The sequence below is a fragment of the Apteryx mantelli genome, chromosome 3 (genome assembly GCF_036417845.1).
Source record: "Apteryx mantelli isolate bAptMan1 chromosome 3, bAptMan1.hap1, whole genome shotgun sequence".
Taxonomy (NCBI): domain Eukaryota; kingdom Metazoa; phylum Chordata; class Aves; order Apterygiformes; family Apterygidae; genus Apteryx; species Apteryx mantelli.
In genome coordinates, this window is record NC_089980.1 from 21,801,384 (window position 1) to 21,827,435 (window position 26,052).

The following is a 26,052-nucleotide window of genomic DNA, read 5'->3' on the forward strand; positions in this document are numbered from 1 at the left end:
TGCATTTCTGACGCAACAGCAAACCAACCTAGGAGGGCTCTAGGATTAGCATCAGCTCTTCCCAGTCTGACTCTAGGGATGCGACAGAAAAATTGCTGCGCTTTGTTTTTAACCCTCAGCCCTGGCCAGGCGGTTACTGCATTTGTTGCACAGGGGTAAGCAGGAAGTGCTCGACGCACTGACAAGTTGTGGTGCATCAAATGGCTTCCAAGCAGCACATTCAAAGCAAAACAGGACAAGAGGTCCTCTGAGAAAGGCACGCACAGTCAATAATGTCAACCAACGTGCAAACAACGGGCCAGCCGAACCCCTGAAAACGGCGACTACAGCTCCCCTGGTCTGCGCGCCCAGCGCTTCAGAAAGCAGCATTTCAACAGATGCAAGACAGCGATTGCTACTAACGTGTTAAAGGGGCTGATGCCATAAAACGATTTTTTACATTGTTAGAAAATTATTCTCTACATTAAGAAACTTAACTTGCTTAAATGCCAACTATTGACTGCTAAAATAAACTCTTTTTGTTACTTTAAATAATTTTTCCCCATTGATCCGTAAACACTTAAGTGGAGATGAACAGAAACAACGTCTTAAGTCTCCTCCTAACCAGACAGAGGTCTGTATAAATAATAAACTCCTCTAGCACAAAAGGTTTCACTCAGTGCCAATAACCGCACAGAACAGTCAGGGAACAGCATAAGCGTCCTTCCGTGGGCGCAACCACATAAACAAAACATGCTAAGGAAAAAGCACTGCGTGTTTTGGAGAACGCCAGACACCACGTACAAACACAAACATTACTTTGGAAACCTGAAAGCTAGCAGGAGTAGCTCACCTAAAAGAGACTACAATCTCTAGTGTGAAAATAGCTGATGCATCATAATGAACACAACAGGTCTGAGAAAATGGGAGCAGGACACAAACTTCAGGGGCTGTAGGATTTCTCTTTCAACAACTCCATGGGTGATCAAATCTGTTCCTGAAACTCTTTTGCTGTAATGCCTACGTAAATCCTGGCCCCATGGCTGGGCTGCTGGTGAATTATGAACCTTGGCAATCACGCTGACTGGTATTTCGTTATATTCCCTCAGCTCATTTCTGCTTTTACCCATCACATTTTTTATATACTGAGATTATAACATTTTCAGATGAGACTTCAGTGCTCCCTCAAGAGTTAGCACAGAGTTGCTCTGATCCGTGGGGGGGACTCTTGGATATTAATACAACTCAAATTAATATCAGCAACACCATTTAAATGTTGTTTTGTCATATACACAGTTAGATTCTTCTCTTCCCTCCCAAAGCAATATCTTACATTTTACACAGTGTTTCAAGATCATGATATGTTTCTCTTCCTCAGTATGTAAAAAATCTTCATTCATATATATACATTTATATTTATATTTGAGCTATTCAGAATCTTATTCTTACTCTCACCAGTCCATTTTGAACAAAGACTATAACCTTTCTGGCATGCATCAATTCTCAACAGGCAGCTCAACAATATGTAATACCTAAACAAGACAATTCATTCCTATATCTAATTTAAGGCTTGTTATCCAAGACCTTTCCCTCATTATGCTGGTTTTCCAGTGCTCTTCTCTCTTTGACTATTTGTGAACTGGGTTATTTTTCACCACCATATGCCACCTTGTCTTTTTTCATGCAGAGTTACACTGCAGCTGTCAGCTTTGGTCCTGACCTATCTTCCACTGAAACGAAGGCACAAACTCCCTTCCAGTGCTGCAGTGGGTGCTAGCCGAGGTTATAATTGCAGTCTTTATAATCAATTGTCATCATATATCGCTGTCCTTCTCTAGTGTTTGCAACACTGCCTAATGTAGCATCATTTGTAAATGTAATTAGAGTTGTTTATGCACTCTTCAAAAATCATTGATAAGGATGTTAAATTAAAACTGTGCTTAGTAGTGCACCCTAAGTCACCCTGCACACTTCTGTCCAACTTGATATTGCCATTTATCATCACTCTTCATTCATAATGCCTCAAGCAGTTCTAAATCCTATGACATAATTCACATTCAAACCAATATGAACAGTTATTCTATTATTTTTGCTGTAATTTCTGGACTTGCTGCTTTTTCTGTTTTAAAGATAAGTAACACATTCACATTTTTACAATCATGTAATGCCTTCCCACTTCTCTTTGACTTACTACAACTGCTAGTGCTCCCATGCTTTCTGTTCTAGCTAATTCTTTCAATGTTCCAGGACTTGCTATATCAATACCTATTTATTTGTCATAAGCACTGCTTTTCTTGCTTTTACTCAGCCCCTATTCTAAAATTCTTCTGTTTCCTCCTGCCCATGTGCATCTCATCATCTTGAAATGAGAATGCTTGCCTGAAAGAGGCGAGCAAAATGCATCCTTACTCAGCACAGCTGATTTTCTCTTCCTTATTCCTACACAAGTAACCTTTTCTCCCAATTTTTGATCATCTTCTCCCTACTGCAAAAGGTATCTGTGGCTGTAATCCAGTCCACACTTTGATGTCACCTGTTCTAGTCAACTTGAGTACTTCTGTTCACTGCACCTGATCTCTACAAGCCTCCACAATCTGTACATAATTTTACTGATTTCCTTTCCCTTTCCTCTTTTTCTGCTAGATTGTAGCTTGTGAAATCCACTTGCACTTTGTATTCTTCTCCTCAAAATCACAGCAATCTACCGCTCCTTAATGGAATGAATTATACATTTTGCATTGCTCCAGGTTTGACTTGTTCGTTAGGGTAGACCCTCAAATAGCCTTCCCTTCCCGCAGCATCACTGAAATCACCAGGCTTGAGGCTTTTTCAGAACAGTTCACGATCTGCTATGTGGACTTTAACATCTGTATCACTTGCTAAGCTTCCTAACGCTGGTGTGAATGACGGGTTCTTGGCTGCCTCTCTGCTGGCGCAGCTGTGGCCTGCAAGTTGGGGTGCTGAGCGCTTGTATCGCCAACAGGAGCACAGTCAACAACCCCCGACCAGCCAGGGAATAATGCAGGAATGGTTTCTCCCATGGGCATCTTTTTTTACTGAAACATGACACTAGTTTTCATATAACCCATAACTAATCTTTATGATTCCATGTTAAATCCCGAGCCACCACCTAGAGTGTCCCACAGTTACAGAATCCACCATATGGTCCCAACAGTTGCAAGTATATTAGCATTAACGGATGCCTGTTGCAGGTTTGCCTTTGTTAGTTTAATATTCTTCTTTTTACACAGTCTATTTCACATTTTTTTTCATATTAGGAACCTTGCTCTCACTAATCTGAATGCCCCAAAAGACGCACATAATTGCCCAGAGCCTAAAGGCAGGAAACAAGGATGAAGGTGGGAGCAACAGCACAGAGATCATACTGCCTCCGATCAGAACCGCAGCAGGATGGAGAAACATCACTGAGTGTTTAAACCACCCCAGAGAAGAGTTCAAACCATTCCCAGAGGTTGCTTTCAGTTCTAACTTATGTGCATAACATTAAAAGGGGAAAAAAAAAATCAACTAACGACCGCATTTGGTATAACCCATCTTTAGTGGCTGGATAATGAGGGCTAGTTGGGCAGAATTTTGAAAAGTACAGAAAGGATTTTGTTAGCAGGTGAAGTCTGAAGAGCATGGTTTTCTCCAAGAAGGAAGAAGCACGCAATATTTATCAGTCTTCATTCTGTAGAGCCCAACTACTCAGGCCAAAAGTTCCACAACTCCCCTGCCTTCCCCCCAAAAGCTTTTTTTTTTTCCCCTTCAATTGACACTTTTCAACATCAACAGTTTTCCGTTACTGAGCATCTCACCTTGACATAACACTGATGATCCAATTAACGTTTAATCAAATAATCTAAAAAACATGTATTCTAACACACTAAACATATAAGCTATCATACAACCAGCTGCAATGACCTAAAAGATGTGAAATCACAGCGATGTGATAACTTCCTTCTTGGTTCAACATTTAGGTTAGATATCCAGAGCTAAAGACTTCAGCTGCTGCAGTTTGAGCTACAGAGCCCAAACTCCAGAGCTGGAGAGGGAGCAGCTCCTTCTCTCCGTGGATGGGGAACAAAAATGAACCTGTAATAGGTAACAAAAAATAACAGCTGCAGAAAGGAATACTGGCATGAGCATCTAAGTTTGAATCTTGAACAAACTCCTCCTTACCCAGCAGCCACCAGCCCATTTGCCAGGCAAAAGAATTAATCAGAAACTTCTAGAGCAAATAGCATAAACCATTACATTGTGAATGAAAGAGTCATAGTTCTATAACAACTTGCATCCTCTCTGGATTGGTACAAAAAAGTGATTTATAACATGCTCTCAACAGTGGATGAAAAGGGTAGAAGAGTTCAGCTAAATTAACCTAATGATGCATTTCTTGAAAAAAATCTTTTTGCCCAAGTAGTCTGAACTTGAGTGTATAGTATTTGCACCACAACAGAAAGAGCAAAATGCTGTATTGCTAGACCAGCATCAGATGAATACATATGACCCCAACACTATGCCCTTTCTCTTCCTTTTTGGGGCGAAATCTGATCTTTGTGAAGTACACTGCACATTACTCCAGTAATTAGATACAGAGACAGAATAAATTACCAACAGCAAATTCCACCTATCCGAAGAAAACTTCTTCGTTGTTCTAAAATTCCACCTCATGAAGCTCACATCACATTACAATTTCCATAATGAATGTGGGATTATTTGCAAAATTGGGGGAAGGAATTAGCATACATGTAGGAATATTTAACCACCCGTGTTGCTTTCAAATTGGATTTCAGCTAGTTTCTTGCTGCACAAAGTTTTATCAAGTCATGGTATGGTTTGTCATTTTACTTGAAGCACTTAAGAAACAGCATTTTCTTCCATTTTTACAGTGTGAATAATTTTGGTTTGACTCTTTCCGCCAGATTACATCCACCTACTCCCTCCCAAACTCTGCTTTAATAACCTCACACTTTTCCTAGCTGGTCACTTATTCAGAAATGGTTTCCTTAGAGCCTTGGGCTGTACCCTTTCATTAGAAGTAACATGATCTTCGATAGCTGTACCAGGGTAAAATAAAGACACCTAAGACCAGACTCTCTGCTGTTCATGACTGCGGAGCGATGACGATTTATATTAGCTGAGCATGCCCTCCACGCTGAGATTTTACTTTACCCTGAGAGTCGTCAGACAGCGTTCACAGCCAGGTTTGCCCAACTCCGCATCGGCGCTTCTCCCACCTGATCATGGAGCAGGTACAGAAGCACGAGCCGAGGGGCTGCCGGCCTCTGCCCCATCTCCGTCAGTCCTGCGAAAGCCACCGCTGCCTTCGGTGCACCCAAACAGAGCGGCACGGGCATGCTTTGCAACCTAAGAGCCAAACTACTCACGCATGTGGTCACGAACTGTGTGCAAAAGAGGCTTTGAAAATCTGGCCTTTTGATATACCAAAGTATAACATGTATTTCACGCAATCAAAGAACCTTCATAATTAAATGGGAGATCATATAACAGGCTATTTCAAATTTATGATAATGGATTTTGGCAAGGTAATGTTATAAACCGTGTCACTTGGCTAATACTTACATTTTTAGGAAGAAACGTTAATGCGGACAGAATAAGTGACAGATTAATCACTTCTCAGCTGTTTAGGAGGCAACACTGCATATAGCTATGCACTTGACCAGCGGCTGAAACCTTTTTTACCAGGTTTAAACAGTGTAAAAGTAACCATGGGAGCAGCTCACTCCATTTCTTCTCATAATAGGACAGTTGTTAGTATACTTCCTACCAGGCCAATTTTTCTTATTTTTCTAAAATATCCACATCCCTTTCTGTAACAATTATTCTGGCCAAACAGTACCCAATTTCTTTCTTTTTCACATCACATACAGCAAGAATTCCTTCTGGATGCCTATCATTATATTTATAATTATACTATAACAAGGAGACAAAGATCCAAAACAGAAGAAATAATATGTTCTCCTACAGTACTTACAATTGATCTGATGTTATTTTCTTTTGCCAGTTTCATTGAGGATTTATAGCAATTTGCCAAGTCTTCTTTATGAGTGTCAGTGAGATGGCCTCTTGCTATCGGCCCAACGGTATGGATGACATCTGCAAAAAAAGAAAAAAAAAAATTACATTCCTAATTACATTCTCTGCAGAACTACAATGCAAGTCGATCCCCCTTCTGTTGTTCTACCTAGGCACAAAGGTGTGAATAATATTGTAAGAAAACTGTTGTAACTGATAATCACAAAATCAGACATATCTGGGCAGATTAAATAAAAACCAAAAACTGTAAAGGTTCAATTTCAAACTAGGAGCACATTTGGATTAAAGAAAAAAACAGAAAAATGTACTAAACCCTTGTTAAATGAAATGTCTTCATAAATATTTTAAATCTTCAGGATTGTACAACTACTTGAAACAGTTATTTCACCCCTTCAAGACCCACTCACTGGGTAAGTTTATTCCATAAATATCTCAGCACCAGAATATGATACATATGTCTTAATTTTTTACGTAATACACCGCATCTTTTCTCAGCAGCCATTTCAAAAGGAGACAAGTTCTGACCTACAAACGTATTAGTTATTCAAGGTATACGCTTTCCTCTCACATCAGAACAGACGGAGACACTATGCAAAAAGACAATAATATCTTATTCTCTTTGAAGAAGCTTAATGAACAAAACCAGAAAGTACAGTGAGGGAGTTTATTAAGAAGGATGCCTCCGGACTCATCGAAATCAGATGCTGCAATCAATCAACAAAGTCTTTAAAATGCTATCAGAAAAATGAAGCAAAAAGCCTGCAGTAAAAAAGCTGGAAGAGAAATCTACAAACTAAAAGAGGTCATGAAAAATAAGGTTTTTTGTTTGGTTGGTGTTTTGGGGGGGGGGGGGGTTTAAACGCTTGACAAGTAGTAAGCACATTTACTTTTCAAATGTCATTCTTCTGCACCCTGTGTGGACACACTAGAATGAGTTCTGGTGGCAGGTACATCCTTTTTTTTTTTTTTTTTTTTTTTTATCATCCCCTGCAAACGACAGCAGCAGCAATCAATGGCAGTGCCATCTTTCATAAATTCACTCTAGAAAAGAGCAACTTCTTGGAGGCCACTAGCTTGCAACATCTCTGGTTGGAACAGGTACAGGACCTTCACGGTACTTTTCTGGCAGCAATCGAGCTTTCCTTTCTGGCATTTTAAATCATGATTGACAGTGTTCAGCGAGTAAAAACATGCAAGAGAACCCCAGTGGCCATGAACACAGAGGAATCGGCTCGGACGGAAAACGGCGAAACCCGTAGAAGCCAGACTTCCTACCTGCTATGAGAAAAACCCCATCATACTGAGAAGCACATAGAGGGTTAACTACTTTCGGTTTTAATCATAGTAATTTCCACTAGTTGTGGGAACAAGATGGACAGATTGGGTGACTTCTGCTGAATGGCGCAGCTGCTCTGCAGCAACCGCAGCAAGCCCTCCCCAACGCCACGAAGCCGGTATTGGGGCTTTGGCCACCGATGAGCGGGACGGTAGCAGGCCATCAGACCCAGCAGAGTGCTTCTACCCATGAGTTTGGAGAACAGTCAATTTACACACACACTTTTGCTACTGTAATAACCTGGGAACTATTAACGCCTAGAGAAGAAGAAAGAGCATAGCTGGTTTAATATTTGCTTCTGCTTGTGGAGATAAGGTTGTGCAAGTACTCCCATTAGGAAACACTGCAACTGGAGGTGTCTGCGCATTGTGGCTACAGCAGTTTGTTTCAGGTTGAAACTTTCCATGCAAGGTTTCTATCTGAGTGTGCTGGCACTTGGCTTTTAGCAGCTTCAGAGAAAGAAAAAGCATCTCTTGACTTTATGTCTTGATCTTTGCTTCTGAAAGAGCCAAGCTGAGCTAGGGGAAGGAATATACTAGCAAATCTGATCTCACTCAAGGCCATTCTGCACTTACAGACACTAGCATCAGAGGTCCTGTGATACATTTTAAATTTACAACATCACACCAGCCCACAAGCAAATACAGGAGTGACCATGGAACAAACTTAACAGGAAAGTGTAAAAGATGATTAAGAAAAAAGCAGCCCCTCTAACCACCTGCTAAGGCAGAGTTAACATTTCACAGTGCAATTGCTCAAAAGCTGAAGCCCAATGGCTTAAATTAACAATCTATTAGTGAACACTAAGAAGAGGTTTGGGGATCAGCCCACATCCCAAAACTCATGCTTGGGTCTTTCTGTACTGCCATTCCTCTAGTCTTCCATTATTAAATGCTCAGCTCAACAAACGGGAAGACTTTTCTTGTCGTTTTGTTTCAGAACTTCCTGATGGTGCCTCATCACCACCTCATTATCACCACACCAGACACTTCAGGTAAATAGGTAACCTTCAATGCCACTATTGGCTTTTACATTTTAATTTTTACAAGCTGAGAGTAGGCAGCTCTTTAGACGGGACTCTGAACATGGTTATGAATTGGTTTGCAATACATGACGACTACCGCAGTTGTTTTTAAAAGTTTATCATCCTCAAAAATTGCTTTTCTTAGGCACATAATATTCATAAACACATGATACAGCGCAACTTTACTAGCAGAGCAATATCTAATAAGGTCTCAGTCTGTTTCATGTTCAGCAGACACACAGGGAACTAAAGATTTTATTGCTGTACTCTATCAGTGAAATTAGTGCATCCATACATTACCTAAACCATACATTACTGTGCTTAACCTACTCCACAATGCGTTAAGGTTTGCAGAAAAGTAAAATCTCTTGCGATTACACAGACATAAAGCAAACAAACCAGAAAATAAAACAACTTCCCACCACCACCCCCAGCCCATGCAGTTAATATAAGATCAGATTTCGCAGGCTAAAGCAGAGCCATTTATTTTTAATGTATCTACACAGACTGTGCCAACTTTCCAGCAGGCCCGTCGCGATAAAGTTTCCTTTCTGCCCTCGCATCCTCCACCGGCTGCCCAGAGCCTGGCTGAACCTGCATCGGACAGCGCTGGAGTAGGGTGGCTGCGGTGGTGAGCGGAGGTCTCTGAGCATTGGCGCAAGGGAAAAGGAAGGTGCAGAGCTGCTGCCCTCCCAGCCCGGCCACCTGCAACAGCAGCCAACCCCTCGAGCCGCCGGCCCTGCTGGCCAGGCACCGTCACGGATGGGCAAGCCCTATTTGATGGTCTTCCACGTGAGCCTACCCAGGGCAAACATCCCCTCCTACAGAGACAGCAAGCGCATGGTCTTCCCACAGCAGACACAACTTCTAGGTCACAGTCAAGCGATGGTAAAGGACCGGACAGGAATTCTGCACGGGGCTGAGCTTTACCGCAGGAGAATGCAAAGCGACTGCAGAGGGCAAAGCAGGTGCAGCGAGGACAAGCGCGGCAGCAGGTAGAAGCCAAGCTTGGCATGCAGGCACACCACAGCGTCAAACAGGGAAACATCACCCAAAGATTTTTTAACTGGCAGAAGGTCAGAGAACTACCAAAAGGATTCGGGTTGGCTGGAAAAACCCTGGTAGAGATTGCTGCTAGCAAATAGCTTGCCGTGCTCCTTGGAGCTCCTGCACTGTTTCGCACTTTGAGAAGTTAATGAGGTCAAACAGGAGCAAGAGAGATAACATTGCCCCAAAGTGTCCCCTCAGGGGGTTTTCCTTCTTTAAAAACAAGCAAACAAAGAGGGTAAAATACATAACGGTCAGCTCTCACAGAAAATGTCTCAGCTACCATTTGTAATATTTTAATTTTTATGTCAAATTAAGCTGTCAGCATTGCTTTAAAGCTTCTGATTTATTACAGTCAGTCTCCAAGCCAAGCACTTTGATAAGAAACTTCATTTTGAAAGAGAGCTGCAATCCACACGTTCGTAAATCATTTTCTCTGTATACATAGCAGAAATGTTTGCTTACGTTTTTAATAGTACACAGAGGTGGCGGGCCCCAGAGGAAGGTATATATTCATCTGTGATTCAGGCCACAGCAATGGATCAAACTGCTTCTAATGGTAATGAAGCTGCTTAGTTTTAAAGCAATGTTTATGGGAAAGGAGATATTTCTCCTAAGGAAATCCTTCCAGAGAGAAGATAAGGGCGGCTGGCAGAAAGCTTCAGCACAGATCTGTGCTGTCCTACTGCGCTTTGGAGCACCTTTCGGGTTGAGGAAACAATTTATTTTTAAACTGGCATTTCTAAGATCTGTGTTGCAACATGTGGCTGATGCAAGGAGAGTTTATTCACTCTGCTGTCCTCTTTTTGGTCCTTTCATTTTCAGACGTTTGGTTAGAAATGTTGGCGGCCACCGTAAGAGCTGTGACAATCATATGTCCATTTGCATGTGTGAATTCACACAGTCTGTATCATCTCTGCTTGTTTTTGGTTAGTTTTTTCTTTTCTTTTCTTTTCTGAAGCACTATAATGAAAGTGGGCAACTGCATCTTGTGCAAACTACAAACTACCTTGAGGTATTACGGGCACTCAGACATTTAAAACATATCTGTCGCTACTTAGCCATCAGTGAAAATAAATGCAATTTGCGCATTTAATTAACACTTCAAAACCATAGCAGCTCTTGCCTCAAATTCCTACGCAGGCCAGTGCAAAATGAAACCACGTCTGCTTTCTCATACAAACTCTACATGTAGAAAGACAAACAAGGCTTGTTTTCTCTGATCTCTTTCATTAAAGAAATCAGTCCATAAATCTTGACATTGTGCTTTTCACGCAGCTCTTTATCCCGAGTGCTACAGAGGAAGGGCAGGGAGCGTGGGCAAAGATGAAAAACAACTTTATACAAAAGCATAAAGTGAAAAGCAACTGATTCAAAGCCCATGCGGAGGACTCGGACATAATTTCCAAATACTCTTTTCTCATTCCTTGCAAAGGAAAGCTAGATGGCAAAACTGTTAGCCAAACAAATTTTTCAAACAAACAAAAAAGTACGAATAAGTTTCTCTCCTTTCTCCCCTCGGAGAAGCGGGCGCACCGCATTCACGCCACTAAGGAATCAGCGGACCGAGGCGAGGATCGATTACAGCCCGCTCCCGTTCACGCATGCGGAGCCAGCACCGGGCATCCAGCACACTGCATAATGAAGCTGCGCCCTGCCAGTCACAGCACCAACTGCATGAATTTTGAGAAGGAAGCGACTGCAGCGTAGGTTGTTGGGGGGGCGGGGGGGGGAGACAAAAAGGCAGAGCATTTAGGGCTCCATTTGTAAATCCTACCAGCTGATTTACACAATAAGCACCCACCGTATGAAAAGGAGTAGCTGAAGTTCAATTGATGGGAAGCTGAATTGCCTCCACATATTCTCACATATTGAATATTACTGTTCTTAAGGAACATATGTAGCTTAAATGCTTTGATAAGCAAACTTGCTTGGCTTGTTCATTTTCTGTCTTTAGTGACATGCACTTGTACATAAAACGTGCATTTTTGATGTGTAATAAACAACTGTTATTTTAAGTTCAATTTAAATGAATGCCCCATGACCATAGCCTAATTTACATTATTTAGTAATTCATGTCTCCAAAACTAGATTAGATCAGTTCAATATTTTAAATGCAAGACATCTTTTATACATTGCACTATGCTAAACTTTACCGTGTATGACACAACTCCTTAGTTATGGCCTATTTATTTGCTTTATATCTTTTTACCCTTCAAACTATGGACAATCATCAAATATTATGTAAAGCAAATTACTTATAGGCAGAGAAATATATATTTTTATATATATAAAGCATTTTCAGCAGTTTAAAGAGACAGCCTGAATTTTTTGGCTTGAATTAATGAGCACTACTCAATTTAAAGTTTAGCCCTTTTAAAGCACCTTTCAGTATTAACATAGCTGTGTTTTGGGCAACTCAATGTTTCATTAATTGCAAAAACTATGATACTTAAAAATCATCCACGTAAAAACGTTGAGCTATTTTCATATAGATAGCTTTGTCTGCACAACAAAAGGTAAAGAGTACATTTATTGCAAATGATTGATCAGGTTCCCTTTGTGTGTTACGCATATATTTTAGGCTCAAGACAGCAGGGACAGTTAGAAAACAATATTCCCAAAGGGCAAGCTGAAGGATTTGCTGAGCCCGAGGGATCCTGCGGGGAGGCGCCGAGACCCGTCCTCAAGAGCCGGCATTTAGCAGAGCACCATCGCTCCGACCCGGGGGAAGCCAGAAACGCAGAGAGCTCGTCCACAACCCTTACGCCACAACGTCAACAGCCAGCCAGAGAATTAAGGCATGCAAGTCAGAGCCCGAGCATTTTTGGCACTCGTGCTAGTCATAAAACACAAGGCCTGAGTATGCCAGCATAGTGCCAGAGCTGCTCCCTCCAGGCAGCGGCGCTTACAGCATCCAACGGCCAGCACAGTCTCCCCATTAACGGTTGAAACAAAAGTCGGCTCTGTTCAGACAAGAAAAGCAAGCGGTTCAATTAAGAGGTACTATATTATATCCCAAAGTAATAGCTTTTACAAAGCAATTTAGTACTATGATGACAGATGTCAAAGCAGTGACTAGACAGACGGCCCTGCAGCTTCCAGGGAAATAATTGCCTATGTGCAAAACTAAAATGCAACGGCTCCATTTGGGATATTCATAATGCAGTGTGAAATGAATGAACGTGAAAGGAGCACAACACAACTTAACATGAAACTACAATGGCCACGACTTGTTATTTTTGCTTTCTTTTTTAATTTGGACTTGACGTGGTTGCAGCAGAAATGCTCAAACATTATCCTGGTTCCCCTCTGCAAACACAAATCTGAAAAAAGATCCAACTATACCAGGAAAACAGGGCAGACAAAAAGGAATTGTGTCTCCCAAAGCGTATTTGTTCCTCCTCACGCTATGGCAAACATCATTTTGCTCTAACAGCAGAGCAGATCTGCCATGCACCTTCCTCACCGAGTGGCTCAGGACATACAGACCAAGAGACCTCCTTGGCCCGAGCAGTGCTCTCCACCTCTCGCTGCCCATTACTCTTGCAAGTGGACAAGTCAATATACAAAGCTGTCCTAATCTATGTTTTGGTTTGTGTTTGCTACGTGACAGAAAGCATGTGTCACACAGATTCTCTTTATTCAGACTTACCTACTGAGCAGCAAGAGATGGTTTGGAGTTTGTTTGGTTTTTATTCGGCTGATAATTTAACAATCAGCTCTTAAAACTGAACTGGTTCGCCCTTGAGTTGAGAGCGCTTATTCATAAGAAACAGTTTCAGTCAGCTGTTCTCCAAAAATTTCAAAACACAATATGCAGCATGGTAAAGAATATACACTAGCAACAGGCCACGTAAAACCAAGATATACTTAACCATGCTTGATTCTTGATTCACAAAGAAAAACTTGAAAATATGACCCTTAAAATTTTGCAATACCAATCAAAATATAAAAAGCTGCAAAAATATTTTGTTTTTTTAAATTAATCTCAGTTCCAAGACTGAAAACCAGATTAATTATAGAGGCCCAGAACTCTGCAATGAGCTAATGCTCTCAGCTTCTCAAAACACTGCTCCCCCCTTGTCACGCTTGGGCTGCTTTTAGTGTCCAACCCAGCTCCATTAAAGCTGATTTGGTTACCTCTGCTGCTGTATCACATGGTTCAGGCATAAATCTGCCCTTCAGAAAAAAAACTCAGCCTCATTAATGAATTTAGTACCTGATTAACAACATTCTACCCAGAAAAGATTTAAATTCAGAACTAAAATTCTGGGTCTTCCTTCTGAGTGCCAAACAGTTTCACAGAGTGCACTAAGATTAAACAGCAAATTATAGCGAAAGCCTTTTTTCTCTTTTTTAAAAATTTTTCTTTAATCAAAGCAGAATTTGCATGTCACTAATATTTCTTACTAAGGCACCTTTCAGTATTCAGCTGAGACTGTTGCAGGGGCACTGAAACAAAGGAAGCGTCCCAAGAGAGCTACGGTAAAAGAACCAACAAACCACAAAAGGGCGTGTGAGGTTTGCCACGGCCATGAGAAACCTTAACCAGAAATCTTGATCGAGGTTTTGAATACAAGTAGGTTCGCAGACCTCTTGCAGAACAAGGGTTTGGTCACTATTGCAAAGCTTTCTTTCCCTTTCTTTCCCTCTACTGAATCACTCAGACTATTAGGTCTTTGCCTGGCCTGTAAGAATTACTCAAGACCACGAACACGAGCACAAACACTTATAAATTACCCTGATCTTCTTTTGAAAGGGCTGGTGATTATAACAAAGTTTTTGGAAGACCAAACCAAACAACTCGTAACTACACATTAGCATCAGGATAACCCCAGGTGTAATTCCAGTGTAACCAGGCAAGAGCGCCAGTACCATTTTTATCTGCCTAACGCAGCCATACAAAACAATGTCATGGCTTGATAACAACTGCATTTATAAAAGAATCTGAAAGAAGATTTTGATAATTATTTTTTTACACAAATGTTAAAAGATTGAACTATTTTTTGGCCCTCAGAAGGCCTAATGCTTTGGTGTAATGGACAATTAAACATTGCTGTCACAGACCAGGCTCTACTGTTGCCCCACTTGCACCAAAAAGGATGGTGAGGGACTTGCCATTTTATGCCCTGGGGGAAGACAAGCGAGGACGGACACTTACACCAGGCAACTCTTCCACGTGAGCACATCCTCTCTCTTTAGTCACTTCGTGTGCCCCACTCTTGTGATGAGATGGTCAAATAAAACATAGACCAAATCTATTTGCTCCAAAATCTCAACCCAACACTACCCCCTCGTATCTGGGAGCAATTTTGCCTTGAGAGTCGACTCTATCAAAGCCCAAGGCAGAGAGCAGCTACTTCTCTGACTCCCAGTAACTTCTCGCCCTTGTACCTGCCACTGAACTCAACGGAAGTGGTTTCCTAAGCGATGTGTCTGCTCCCTTTCTCTGCAGGCAGGAGATACCACATCTGCACAGCAGTTTCTAGAGGAGGGTTGAGTCACCGGCTTCTGACTGCAGATGCCACATCTGCTAAGCAGTTCAGCCTTACAGTTGAAAGATGTCTATTCCCTTTAGGGAAGACACAAACTTCACAGATACTCCCCCCCCCCCTTTTTTTCTTCCATCAAATCACTTTAGGTAAAAAGATTTTAAAAAATTAGACAGAAAGAATTGTTTCCTTAACAGGAAGTTTTATGAGCTTCTTAAAGAGGTAATAAAGTATGATTTAAAGTTTCAAGGAAAATTTTATTATATTCATAGCTTTACTGTGGCTCATCAATTCCTTGATGGTGGCACATTATAAAAAGTTATCACGCTCATTTTTTTATCCTCTTTTTCTATGCATTCTTTTCTTGAGAATAAACAAACTTCCTTCCACCTCCGAAATTGGAGTACATCTTTTTCATGTGACACTTCTCTAATCTACTTAGCCTTCACAGTAGAGAATATCTGGTTTGTTAAGGATTTTGCTTGCCTTTATTAAAAAGAAAAGAAAAAGGTGATGAAGTTATAGACTTTCCATGCATCTTTTAAAGGAGCTGCTAATATCCAGATCGGTTTGATTACCTTTAAAATCTGACACTTAAGAAACCATTCTAGAAAAATTTAGCTTTTTTCTTGCCACAAACACACACCAGTGTTGGAATAGGGATGAGATTCACATGCAGCCTGTTGTTACCACTTACCATCTCCCAAAGAGGAGTGCATACAGAAGGATGAGAAAAATGAGGAAACAAAACAAAACAAACCTGAAAGCCTGAAACCATTAAACATTTTTAAAAATACATATTATGGGTATAAAAAGCCAGAGCTGAGGAAAACTTGGGGACCGCACTATAGTACTACATTTCATATAGGGGATACTGTATTTTCCTCATAAGCAATAAATGCAGTGTTTATAGCTCTGAACTTGCAAACTGCTTTCCAACATAGGAGTAGTTCCACTGAAATCAGTAAGGTGCTTAGAGATAAGCAAGGACACAAAAGCTGGCAAGAGAAAGTTACAGCACACCTCTTCCCTGAAGAGGGAATGCACCTTTATCATTTTATCATTTTAAGGGGCATCACTGAAAAATCGCACTTCTACTACTTCTTTATTGTAACAAGAAACATCTAGATATCTTCTCCAATTTACTTCACAGTAAGTAAGTATTTCTCTTCTGTACTTTCAGTACATTTAGCAAGCTGCATTGCACAGACTTTTGTGTATAGTCAGCTCCTGCAGAATTGTTTCCCCCCATTTTTTCTAGGAGCCCTTCACATAGCAACAAAAAAGAGGGGAAAAAAATCCAAGAAATATGTTTTAACTTTCCTCTTTACTATCAATACCTCTCTCGCAAACTCACATAACAAACACTGTCAATGGAAAGAGGGACATACACAGTACCTGAAGGTAATCTTAACTTATTTTTAAAAGCTGACTAGATTTCAAGTTGGCAGTGCCACTTTAATTGCTTCATACAAGTGTGATAAGAGAAATAACTGGACAGCTCTTTGAACCGTAACATGAATCTTCATGCCTAGGAGAGGAATCTCACTTTCTATCATCAATTTTATTTTAATTTAGGCAGCTGAAACCACACTGAAGTGCCCTCCTGCTATCAACATACTCCAGATACCAACTTGTGGAAATGCAGTGCGTGCAGAGTATCCGTGATAAATTCCTTTGACCGTTCATTCCCAGTCTCTTCCCCAGAGATGCACTCAAGTTTGCAAGATACTTTCATCAGCTGGCAACGAAGCAACCGTAAAGTGCTTGCAATTCACTGCTCTGCAACCTCCCTTAAAAGCAAACCCAATGCATCAGAGGGGCATGAGCACGCCAGATCCGAGGAGGAAAAAGTGGCAAAGGGTATGATGAAACACAAAGGAAAATAACTGCCACGTGCATCTACGCAGGCTATATGTCACACTGCAGATGCAGTCTGAAAAAAAAAACCCAACAGATTTGGAGAACTTCAGTGCCCCAGCCTTCCTGCCGGCATGCTTTATTAGCGCACAGCTAGTGCTCCTCCGAACCCTTCAGACAACATGAGTAACCTAGAACAGGCAGCTTTGCTGTCTGGCTTACGTTTGTGTCACAACATCTGACTCGGCGGATACTTTCTCTCCTGTTAAAACACACACACTTATCACGGGCAGTTACCAAGCCAGTGGGTCGCCTCCACTGCCAGGCTACTGCGCCACTGTGGCACAAAAGCTGCCAGCTTAGGTGGCAATTTAGTGCAGCAAGGAAACAGGTAAAGTACCACTGAGGTGGAAAGGAGCTGAATAAATTTAGTCTACCACAAACGTGCTCATGGTGCTGGATATAAAAGCTAAGCGGAAAAATGAAATGTACCCAATGAGGATAATTAACAAAAACTGTGGTATGATATTTTGTACAAAATGTAATGTTCAGGTGGATTCAAGTGAAAAATAAGCTTTGACAAACAAGTGTTTTGCATCAATGGAAGCTGTAAATAGTTGAATTTGCAACAAGAGGAAGTGCACAAAAAAAGAAGCAGGAGGACTATTTTTTCCGTAAGGACAAAACACACACACCGCAAAGCAGACGTTTAGCAACTAGCGGAGGCATACTGCACTGCTAATGCTCTACTTCACGGCAGGTAAGATTGCTAGGAAGAGCTCTTTGAAAAACACTGGTGTCATATCTCGTTCAGCTCAACTGAGAAAATATACTTAAACAACCTCTTGGGAAGTCATGCAATGACCTAAAAGAACTGCTGAAGGATAGTCTTGGGCTCAGCCTTGCTGTAGAAGAAACAACAGATGCACATAAGAATGAACTATACTCCAAGTAACGCTGCAGCGTCGCATTAGCCTGTCGCAACCATTTCACGATAATCACGATTGGAGAGTTTCAGACTTAAGGCTCTTTCAGTATGTTATAGGGGTACAGAAATTGAGAATTTCAAAAAGTGGGGCCAGAAACAGTAGCAATGATTTCAAAATATGGCACTGTCTTAAAAAAAATAATAATAAAAATTGCTTTGTTAATGGCAAAGCTGCACAGGTGACAAAGGTGTCAGAACAACATGCCATCCCCCAACGCGAGGCTCTACCCAGTGGAGATGAGCTGCTCCGTTTCTTGGGCACTATATGGAGAAATATATTTGTAAATTTTATTGCGCTTGTTATGGAAGCAAAATGGTCTTTTTCAGACCGCGCTGCCCATGAGTGCAATCCATCATTTCTCCAGACAAAGAGGAAACACTGCAGGGGCACATTACCCATCTTAACTCCTGCTTGAGGACCAGGTGGAATTTCTAGAAGATTGTGTGCAAAGTGGTACTCCACAATGCTGACTCCCCTCATGTGGGCTGTCAGAAAGACATACTGATATTTTCACAGTGAAAGCATTTGCTTCAAGAATAATGTTGGCTCTTCTTGCTTACAAACAGCCAGAATTCAGAGCATGGGAAGCAGCAAACACTTTAGCTGACCTTGCCAACTGAGCAATATACAGTCGAACAAGCAAACAAGCATGTTAGGCAAGACAGAAAGAGAAAAAACAAAACCTACATGGGTGGTTTTGCATGTTTTCATGAAATTGCAGCCAGTATTTTTTCAAGGCAACCCAAATGCTTGATAGCAATCAAGATTAAACACCGTGACATTATACATACGAATGTTTTCAATGTAGCTCCCACGTTTGAAGACAATGCATTGGAAAAAGCCAAATTCAAAGGCTTCACCAATGCAATTTCCAGTGTAAAAGTCATTAATGTTGCTGGACTGTGGTACAGCTTAAAAACTACTTCCAGCACTGATTGCTAGTATTTTGAGAAGTCCACAGGTACTGCTACAGCGGTAGACGAAAGAGGTGATTTCATACTGCAAAGATGTCTTATTGAGGGGATAGATGAGGATTACACTATGCCCATAACTTTGTAGAAAGAGGGAAACCTTCAGTGCAAGCACAAAGATGTTTTTCCATTTCTAAGAGAAGTCAACAGAAAAATTTTTCAGGAATAAATTATTTAGCCCACATTAGCCCTGACGGTGCTCATAAACATTTTATAACTTAAACATTTGTATATGGATATAGGCTTAATAAAAACACATAAGATCTTAACTCTTTCAGTGAAGCTAAGATTTTTCTGTATCTTTGCACTAAAATCCAGCAAAACCCAAACCCCTTCCTTTGCTGCCCTGATTCCCTCCCGATACACAAGTTCGATATGTCTAATTGGACCTTTTCTCCTGCTTTTCAACTAATAAAGTTTTTGTTGGAAAGTTCACCTGACTGTAGACTCTTCATCTTGTAAATAATATTCAGCAATAACAAAGAGGCAAGCCTCTGACAGATGTTTTTCAACCAACACATCACGGCTAGGATTTATGAGAATGATCTGGAAAAGTAAAAAAAAGCACTGACTGTCATTTAGTAGAAAAATTACAAATGCAAATTCAGAGAAAGACAGTATCCTTTTCTTCATGGAGACAAATTTTACAATTAGTTTCTGGAAAAGGGGACTGTATAATAAACTTTTAATTTCAATAGTAACACTAGGTAAAGTAGGAAAATTACAATAGGCCAGGTACCATGTCAGCCCTGATATACTACTACACTTCTTTATGAGCACATTACAATTCAGAGAGCTAATAATAAAAAGAAGTGATGCTGAGATGATGAATTGATGCTATGCAATTAGACCTATTAGAATTCACAGGAGTCGACAGGCAATAATCAAACCACTTTCATGCTGCCCATTGCAATTATCTTTGCACTTAAGAATCAACAAAGCACATAATGACTTGCTCTCGATTAAGGAATTCATGAGAAATGGAATTTTAATTAGTGTGTAGAAAATCTGGGCCATTTATTACTTTACAGGACAACACATTGTGAAAACTGGTCGAGTAGCTGTAAGTGTTCAACAACAGTTCAAGTCCAAGAAGAACACTCTCATGCTCCCCACAAGAAGTTCCTAATAACATCTCCTGAAATAAGATTGCCAAAATAAGCACACATTCACTTATGTGGAAATCTGAAAAAAAAAATTGTTGGCGCTTCAGACTAAAATGCAAATCATTCTGCTGATGTTTTCAATTAGCAGCTGATGAACAAATCAGATCGAATTACATTTATTCATAGTATGAACCACAACTGCCAGAAGGTCTAATTCTACATTCTTATCACAACGTGGGTAGGACAATAAGACAATGAAAATGTATCATCAGTTAAAATAAACAGAGTCTGAAGAGTAACTTGAATGTTGATTTAAGCATTCTTTTTAAAACCCCCTGAATAGGAAGATCATTTAGTTTCAAAAGAAATTACTTCTCATCATTTGCTGATCTTAGTACAAAACCATTTATGAATAATACAAACAAAAGCATCAGTTAAAAAATTCTGGAAATGCATCTCTTTGATAATAAGAAATAGAGATTGATGGGGAAGTTAAACAATTATGCCGTACTCAAATGCTGTGAAATGCACTTTTTTTTTTTTTTTTAAACAGGCAAACAAAAATCCATACTTCAAAAGTTAATCCTGACAGTACAGAGATGTAAATAATGTTATGTACTCAAGCAAATGGATGGTAAATCAGTATGATATTAAATAACACATTATTTTATGAAAAAAACACAGTATTTATAAAAAAGCTGTTGGCAGAGATCCAAAATAGTTAGAGAATAGTCAAAAGTGGGGGTGTTTGGCTTACTCATAATGCATTAATAATCAGTTTCAACCACTATGTGCTGATTAGCTAGAAAAATGTGCACCATGCTTTGGGCTTTCTGAACTTTCTGCTTTGCTATGGAAAAGCAGTTGGATACCTGATGCTTAAAACCCATGAGAATGATACTCCGTTGGTCCATCGTCAGGGAAAGGCTTCGACGCTGCCGACGCAGCTCTTGGATCCGTGGGGCAGCCTGTATTTCCAACAGCCCCGTTGAAATAACACGACAACTTGAATGGCGTACTCCAAGTGATGATACTTCAACGAGAAAATAAACCATCTCGCAGCGATTCCCTTGGAGGTCTGCCCTGTGTGCTCCAGGTAGTGGTGGCTCTGGGAATCAGCTGGGAAGGCACCTTTTCAGCGAAAGGCGTCCCCTGGCCGGGTCCCTCCGACCCCAAGTCTCAGCCGCTGGCTCTGCCCTGGAGACCAGGGAGAGCAGCTCGCCGCTGCCGTCACCTGCCCCGGCAGGAGGCCTGGGGACAGCTGGCTCCCCGGCAAGGGCACAGCAACCTGGCAGGAAGCCTTCTGCTCCGGCGTCAAGCGCCACGGCTCTCCACCAGCGAGTCTCAGTCAGGGCCTTACGCTTTTTCCTTTTTTCTTTTTTTTTAATCCAGCATTCATTCTTGCTGTTACAAGGGGGAGAGGGAAGAGGTGGGGGAAGCGACACAACCCATTTACTTTGCTGGAACTGTTGAACTTGAGCGCTTTCTGTGAAAATAATGGCATTTGACTGGCCTAGGTGTCGCAGCGGAGATGCTTTTGGAAAGGAGTCGAGTGCAGTGAATCTCTTTCAAATCCCAGGGCAGACACAGGGTGAATAGTTCAGACACAGTGGGAGGTTTTTTTTTGTTCAGAAGACAATCGACAGTACCATTCCTTGAAGAAACATAACTCGATTAACTCAAAACGTGTTTACAAGGTACAGACACGGCCACTCCAAAGATGGCTTCTAGATTAACATCAAAACCCGTTCAACAATGCCATAAAAAGCGCGGTGCTGTTGAGAATTGTTATAAGTGAACCTGAACTAAATGATTCTCTGTGCAGCAGAATTTACAAGATCACGGCTCAGTACCTTATTAAAATTAGGATTCTGTTAATTAAAGGCTTCTTTCAAGTGATAGATGACTATTGCAGAGAGAAGCTATGCACAGTGTTGAAACTTAGTATCAGGACTAGCTAACACGCATAGAGCGTGTATCCCTGTGCGGAAATAAACTTGGAGGGATTGCTCCTGTGGAAGTAGTGACTAATTATACTATAGTATTGGAAAGGGAGGCAAGCAGAAGCCTTACTAGCAGCCAGCTTCTCCCCAAAACTCCTGGGAACTAACACTATCCTTTCTAAAGTCACAGGTTTCCAGTCGCATTGAAAGCCAGAGGCTTACAAGGAGACTCCACAGCCTCAGGAGTGACCATTTTTTGCACCCCCTGCCCAAATCCTTTCATTTGAATACTCAGAAACTACCTATTTCATTAAAAAGATGCGATGATAGAAAAAAAAACCACAATGGATGGAAGTGTGCTTTATATACATGCAAAGACACACAGCTCAATATATTTTATCCTGAAAACTTTTCACATAAAAACTCTTCAATTTCTAGGAAAACACAACAGGCCTTGTCACATTTTAATCCTGAAAAGGTCTTCTGCGAGGAAGCAAATCTCCCTCAGAGAATGAAATCCATCACCTTTTACAGAGCACAAAAAGTCACAGAATTTTTTTTTTTTTTTCAGAAATTCATCAAAGACAACATGGGAAGTCCAATGACTACAAAAAAGCCATCTAGGCATCCTAACATCATGTAAAGAGGATGTATCAACTGTGCTGTATGATAAGAAAACAGGTAACCGTCTAAATACTATTGTAACATAGCCAATAAGTAATAAAATTGCCCAATACAAGTACCTGTTAAAAGAGGCTTTTTTCATTTTGGAAACTTCCCAGACCTGAGAAAGTTTGAGAAGAGCATTTAGTGATATTTCACCTATTTAAACCTAATCTTTGTATAGATGACCCTTCCAAATTCTTTATTAATTTCTTTAATTTTATCTATGTTTTCAGTAAATTCAAACCTCTTCCTTATTTTTCATCAATAAAATATAAGTTCAAAATCAAAATATTTGGATTACTCCTAAATTAAGTGTGCACAGAGTCTACGCTGTGTTGCAACTAGGCCTGGAGAAATCATCCAGGTCAGATGTCAAATACTTTTTTTGTCCTATCTCTGAAAGGATAAAGAAGAAACTTGTTAGCCATCCCGACAGTCACTAAGAGCTCTGAAACAAAAGAAACCCATCTCCACCAGAGGTGTCAGATCCAGGGGCACTTTCTGCAAATACTGCAAGGTTAACATTTGAATAGAATTTTTGAAATTAGTTGCAGCGTTACAACTCTGGAGACTAGAAACGGGGGCCTGACCCAGTAAATGCAAAAGGTGAAAAACGCCACGGTCCTGCATTCAGTATGAGCTCAATTTTAAGCACAACCATAATCTTATTTCTATTCAGTGCTGACTTCAATGGGAATTAAGCTAGTAGGCAAAAAAAAAAAAAAAAAGGAAATGACTGCATCACACTCTTGGCATTTACCTGCTTTTGACCACTAAGGAAATGCCGGTACCAGCCTTTGGAGTAACTAACACAGCAATCACAGTAATTAACTCGGGAAAAAGACAGCAAACAAACTAATGAAACAGGGTTATCATGTGATTTTATGTCCTGACTGTAATGGAGTAAGCCGGTGCCAGCTGGGGCTTAGAGGTTTCCGTACGTTCGCCCTGTGTCACCCAGAGGAGAAGCCGTCCCCGCTCCGCCCCGCAGGACGGCGGCCCCGTGCTGGGGAGCCAAATCCCTGCCATAGCTCCGAGCCCTGCACAAAGATGCTCTCAGCAATTAGGCACGGCTACGTGAGCCTTTTCAAAGGGATGATGCTTTCAAGAAAGTAAAGCAGCAATTGCGCCTTGTTGACCAGAAACCAGGACACTAAAACCCTGGAGAGTTTGCACTGATTGGCTTTTTATTTTTGCATCTTCCTGCAAGGAAACCAGATGAATGAAATGCAGCTAGACTTGTTTCAACTGCACATCAAATTCGTTTAGACCCAAGATTTCTACCTTGCATTCAAATCTCTTCTGTTTAACGGTGCTTCTGCCTTTTCACTCTGCTCCTACCCTTCCTCATTGACATGTTTATGTATGATAATGATTTTCTGAAATACAAAATTAAATCAAACCATATTTTAATAGAAATAAATGGAGCAGAAGATAAACAAATCAATACTGAGTAGTATTTTGTAACTTTCACAGAAAGAAAACAATTAGCACATTAGCAGTTGATGTAATAATAAAATTAGCCAATTAGGATATTTAAGTGATTACCACATTGAATCAAAAGATTAGCTGAAATAAATATGGATAAGCTCTGCTGAGACAGAGAAGAGAGAGAGAGTCTGTACTGTCCTTTTCTGTGTCGAATAGAGAAGGTTTATGCAATACAGTAGATTCATTGCTATACACACTACCTAATCTGATCTGCTTCCCTCACTGTACTGGTGTTTGAAGAAGATACCTTGAAAGTAAATGAGATTATAGTTCTGTTCATGTTAATTGCTCCTGTAATAATATTTGCAGCATCCTTTAACACTAAAATTCACTGCAGACTTTTAATCAGTTTGTTAGGAATGCTACCAACTATTAAAAAAATATTAAAGGTTTAAATATTAATAGCACTTGAAAGTTTCTCGCCCAGATGGCAACACAGCTGACTGTAGTTCTCTCCTATAATACAGTGCTGTTCATCCTCTGAACGTCCCCAATTTAAAACCATTTTAATCTTTTGTTGCTGTTGTAAAACTTGATCTGCTGTGAGACAACATAATTAAGTGTCAACTTTTGGATATACGGTACGAGAAGCAGAAGGCCTAATCCAGCCTGTATGTCACCAATAATTCAGGTCATGGCTGAGTGGTAATGGCATTCCAGATTATTAGCTGCAAGACACAGTATTTTACACCTCTCAGCACTGGACTACAGTGTACTTCTAGTGCATCCAGTACATTTGCTGTATGTTTTCTTGCTGCTCCTTTTCCCCTTCCATTAGCCTATTAAAAGCTCTCTGGTACACATGCTGTACGACTGCACTGTGTAGCCAACTGGAATGAAACAGCACTTTGCTTTGAAACGTCTGAGGATCTCTTCTGTTAGTTCTTGTAGACGTTATGAAGCGCTTATGAAATCAAATACAGAGTGTGTAAGGAGATTAGCAAGGGAAGGGGATTTTGTATCAGAACCTTAATGAAGATGAAGGAAGGAGAGTGAGCAATTAAAATAGTTGTTCCTGTCTGGGGTTTGCACATACCTATGTTTCTGGACAACCATCTGCGTCTCTGTGCAAACAGGCACACAGTGGACTCAGGACCATCAACAAACCACTATTTGCCAACGCCTGCCCCTGCTCTTCCTATAATAAAGAGTGGGAAATACTGACCTACCATGTTAGGAAATATCTGAGAATATCTATTTTATGTCTATAAAAGATAAGATAAATGAAAGTAGGAGAGAACAAGAGAAGTCGGAGATTAAGAAGCAGAAGCAAAAAAAAAAGAAACTAATCAGTACAAATTAACACATTTATTAAACTATTTTATTGGCTTGTTCTGAAGTAGGCTATTCCACACTTTAAGCAAATAATTCATTCGGAATGGCCAGGTTTACCCCATCAGCCCCTGTATCGGTGCACTTACTAACGCCAGCTGAGCAAACACCACAGCCTTCTATGCACCAAAAGGCATCAAATATAAACTATTTCGGACATGAGTGCTCTCTCTCAAACGTGGAACGCTCCTACCCAAAGAAAGGCCTTTGGCAAAGACGGCGGCAGCTGCCGCGTTTCCGTCTGAGCCGTGCCGCCGGCAGGGCTCGAGCCCTTCGGCAGCGATCGCTGCTGCCCGCGCGAGGGCAGGGACGCCACCGGCGGCCTCTCCCCTTCCTCGGGGCCGCAAAGCCGAACCCACGCTCCTGCGGGCCGAGCAGCGCGACTGCACCGCGAAGCGCCGCCACGCACCACGTCTCCCAGCGGGCCCGAGGGCTCGCGGCACTGGCACAGGGCCTCCATCCGCAACAGTCGGAGCCTAGCGCCTTCGCTCCGCCGCCCACAACGCGCAACCACTGAACGCTGCTGCAGCGTGTTATTTAAACGCGAACCATTATGAATATTTTTATATTGCTGCTATTCCCCCAGAGCACATATTATTTCCATTTTAGCTCAACAGTTTTCTCAACAAAAGCTCCTTGGCGTAGGTCCACATGGGAACATAACCGATAAGACTTTAAATCAGTCTTCTTGTTAGTGGAAGCACACAATACTATTACCCAGAGGCTTGATACTCCTGCTCAAGAGCAGGAGGT

General features: G+C 41.1%; 1 protein-coding gene across 1 annotated transcript in view; it reads right to left on the minus strand.

The window, feature by feature from the left end:
* MACROD2 (mono-ADP ribosylhydrolase 2) overlaps window positions 1-26,052 on the minus strand; it is a 903,624-nt gene that overhangs the window by 360,017 nt on the left and 517,555 nt on the right. The window contains exon 6 of the mRNA XM_067292887.1: window positions 5,978-6,099. Coding sequence (XP_067148988.1) covers window positions 5,978-6,099 — 122 coding nt within the window. The remainder of the gene's footprint in view (window positions 1-5,977; window positions 6,100-26,052) is intronic.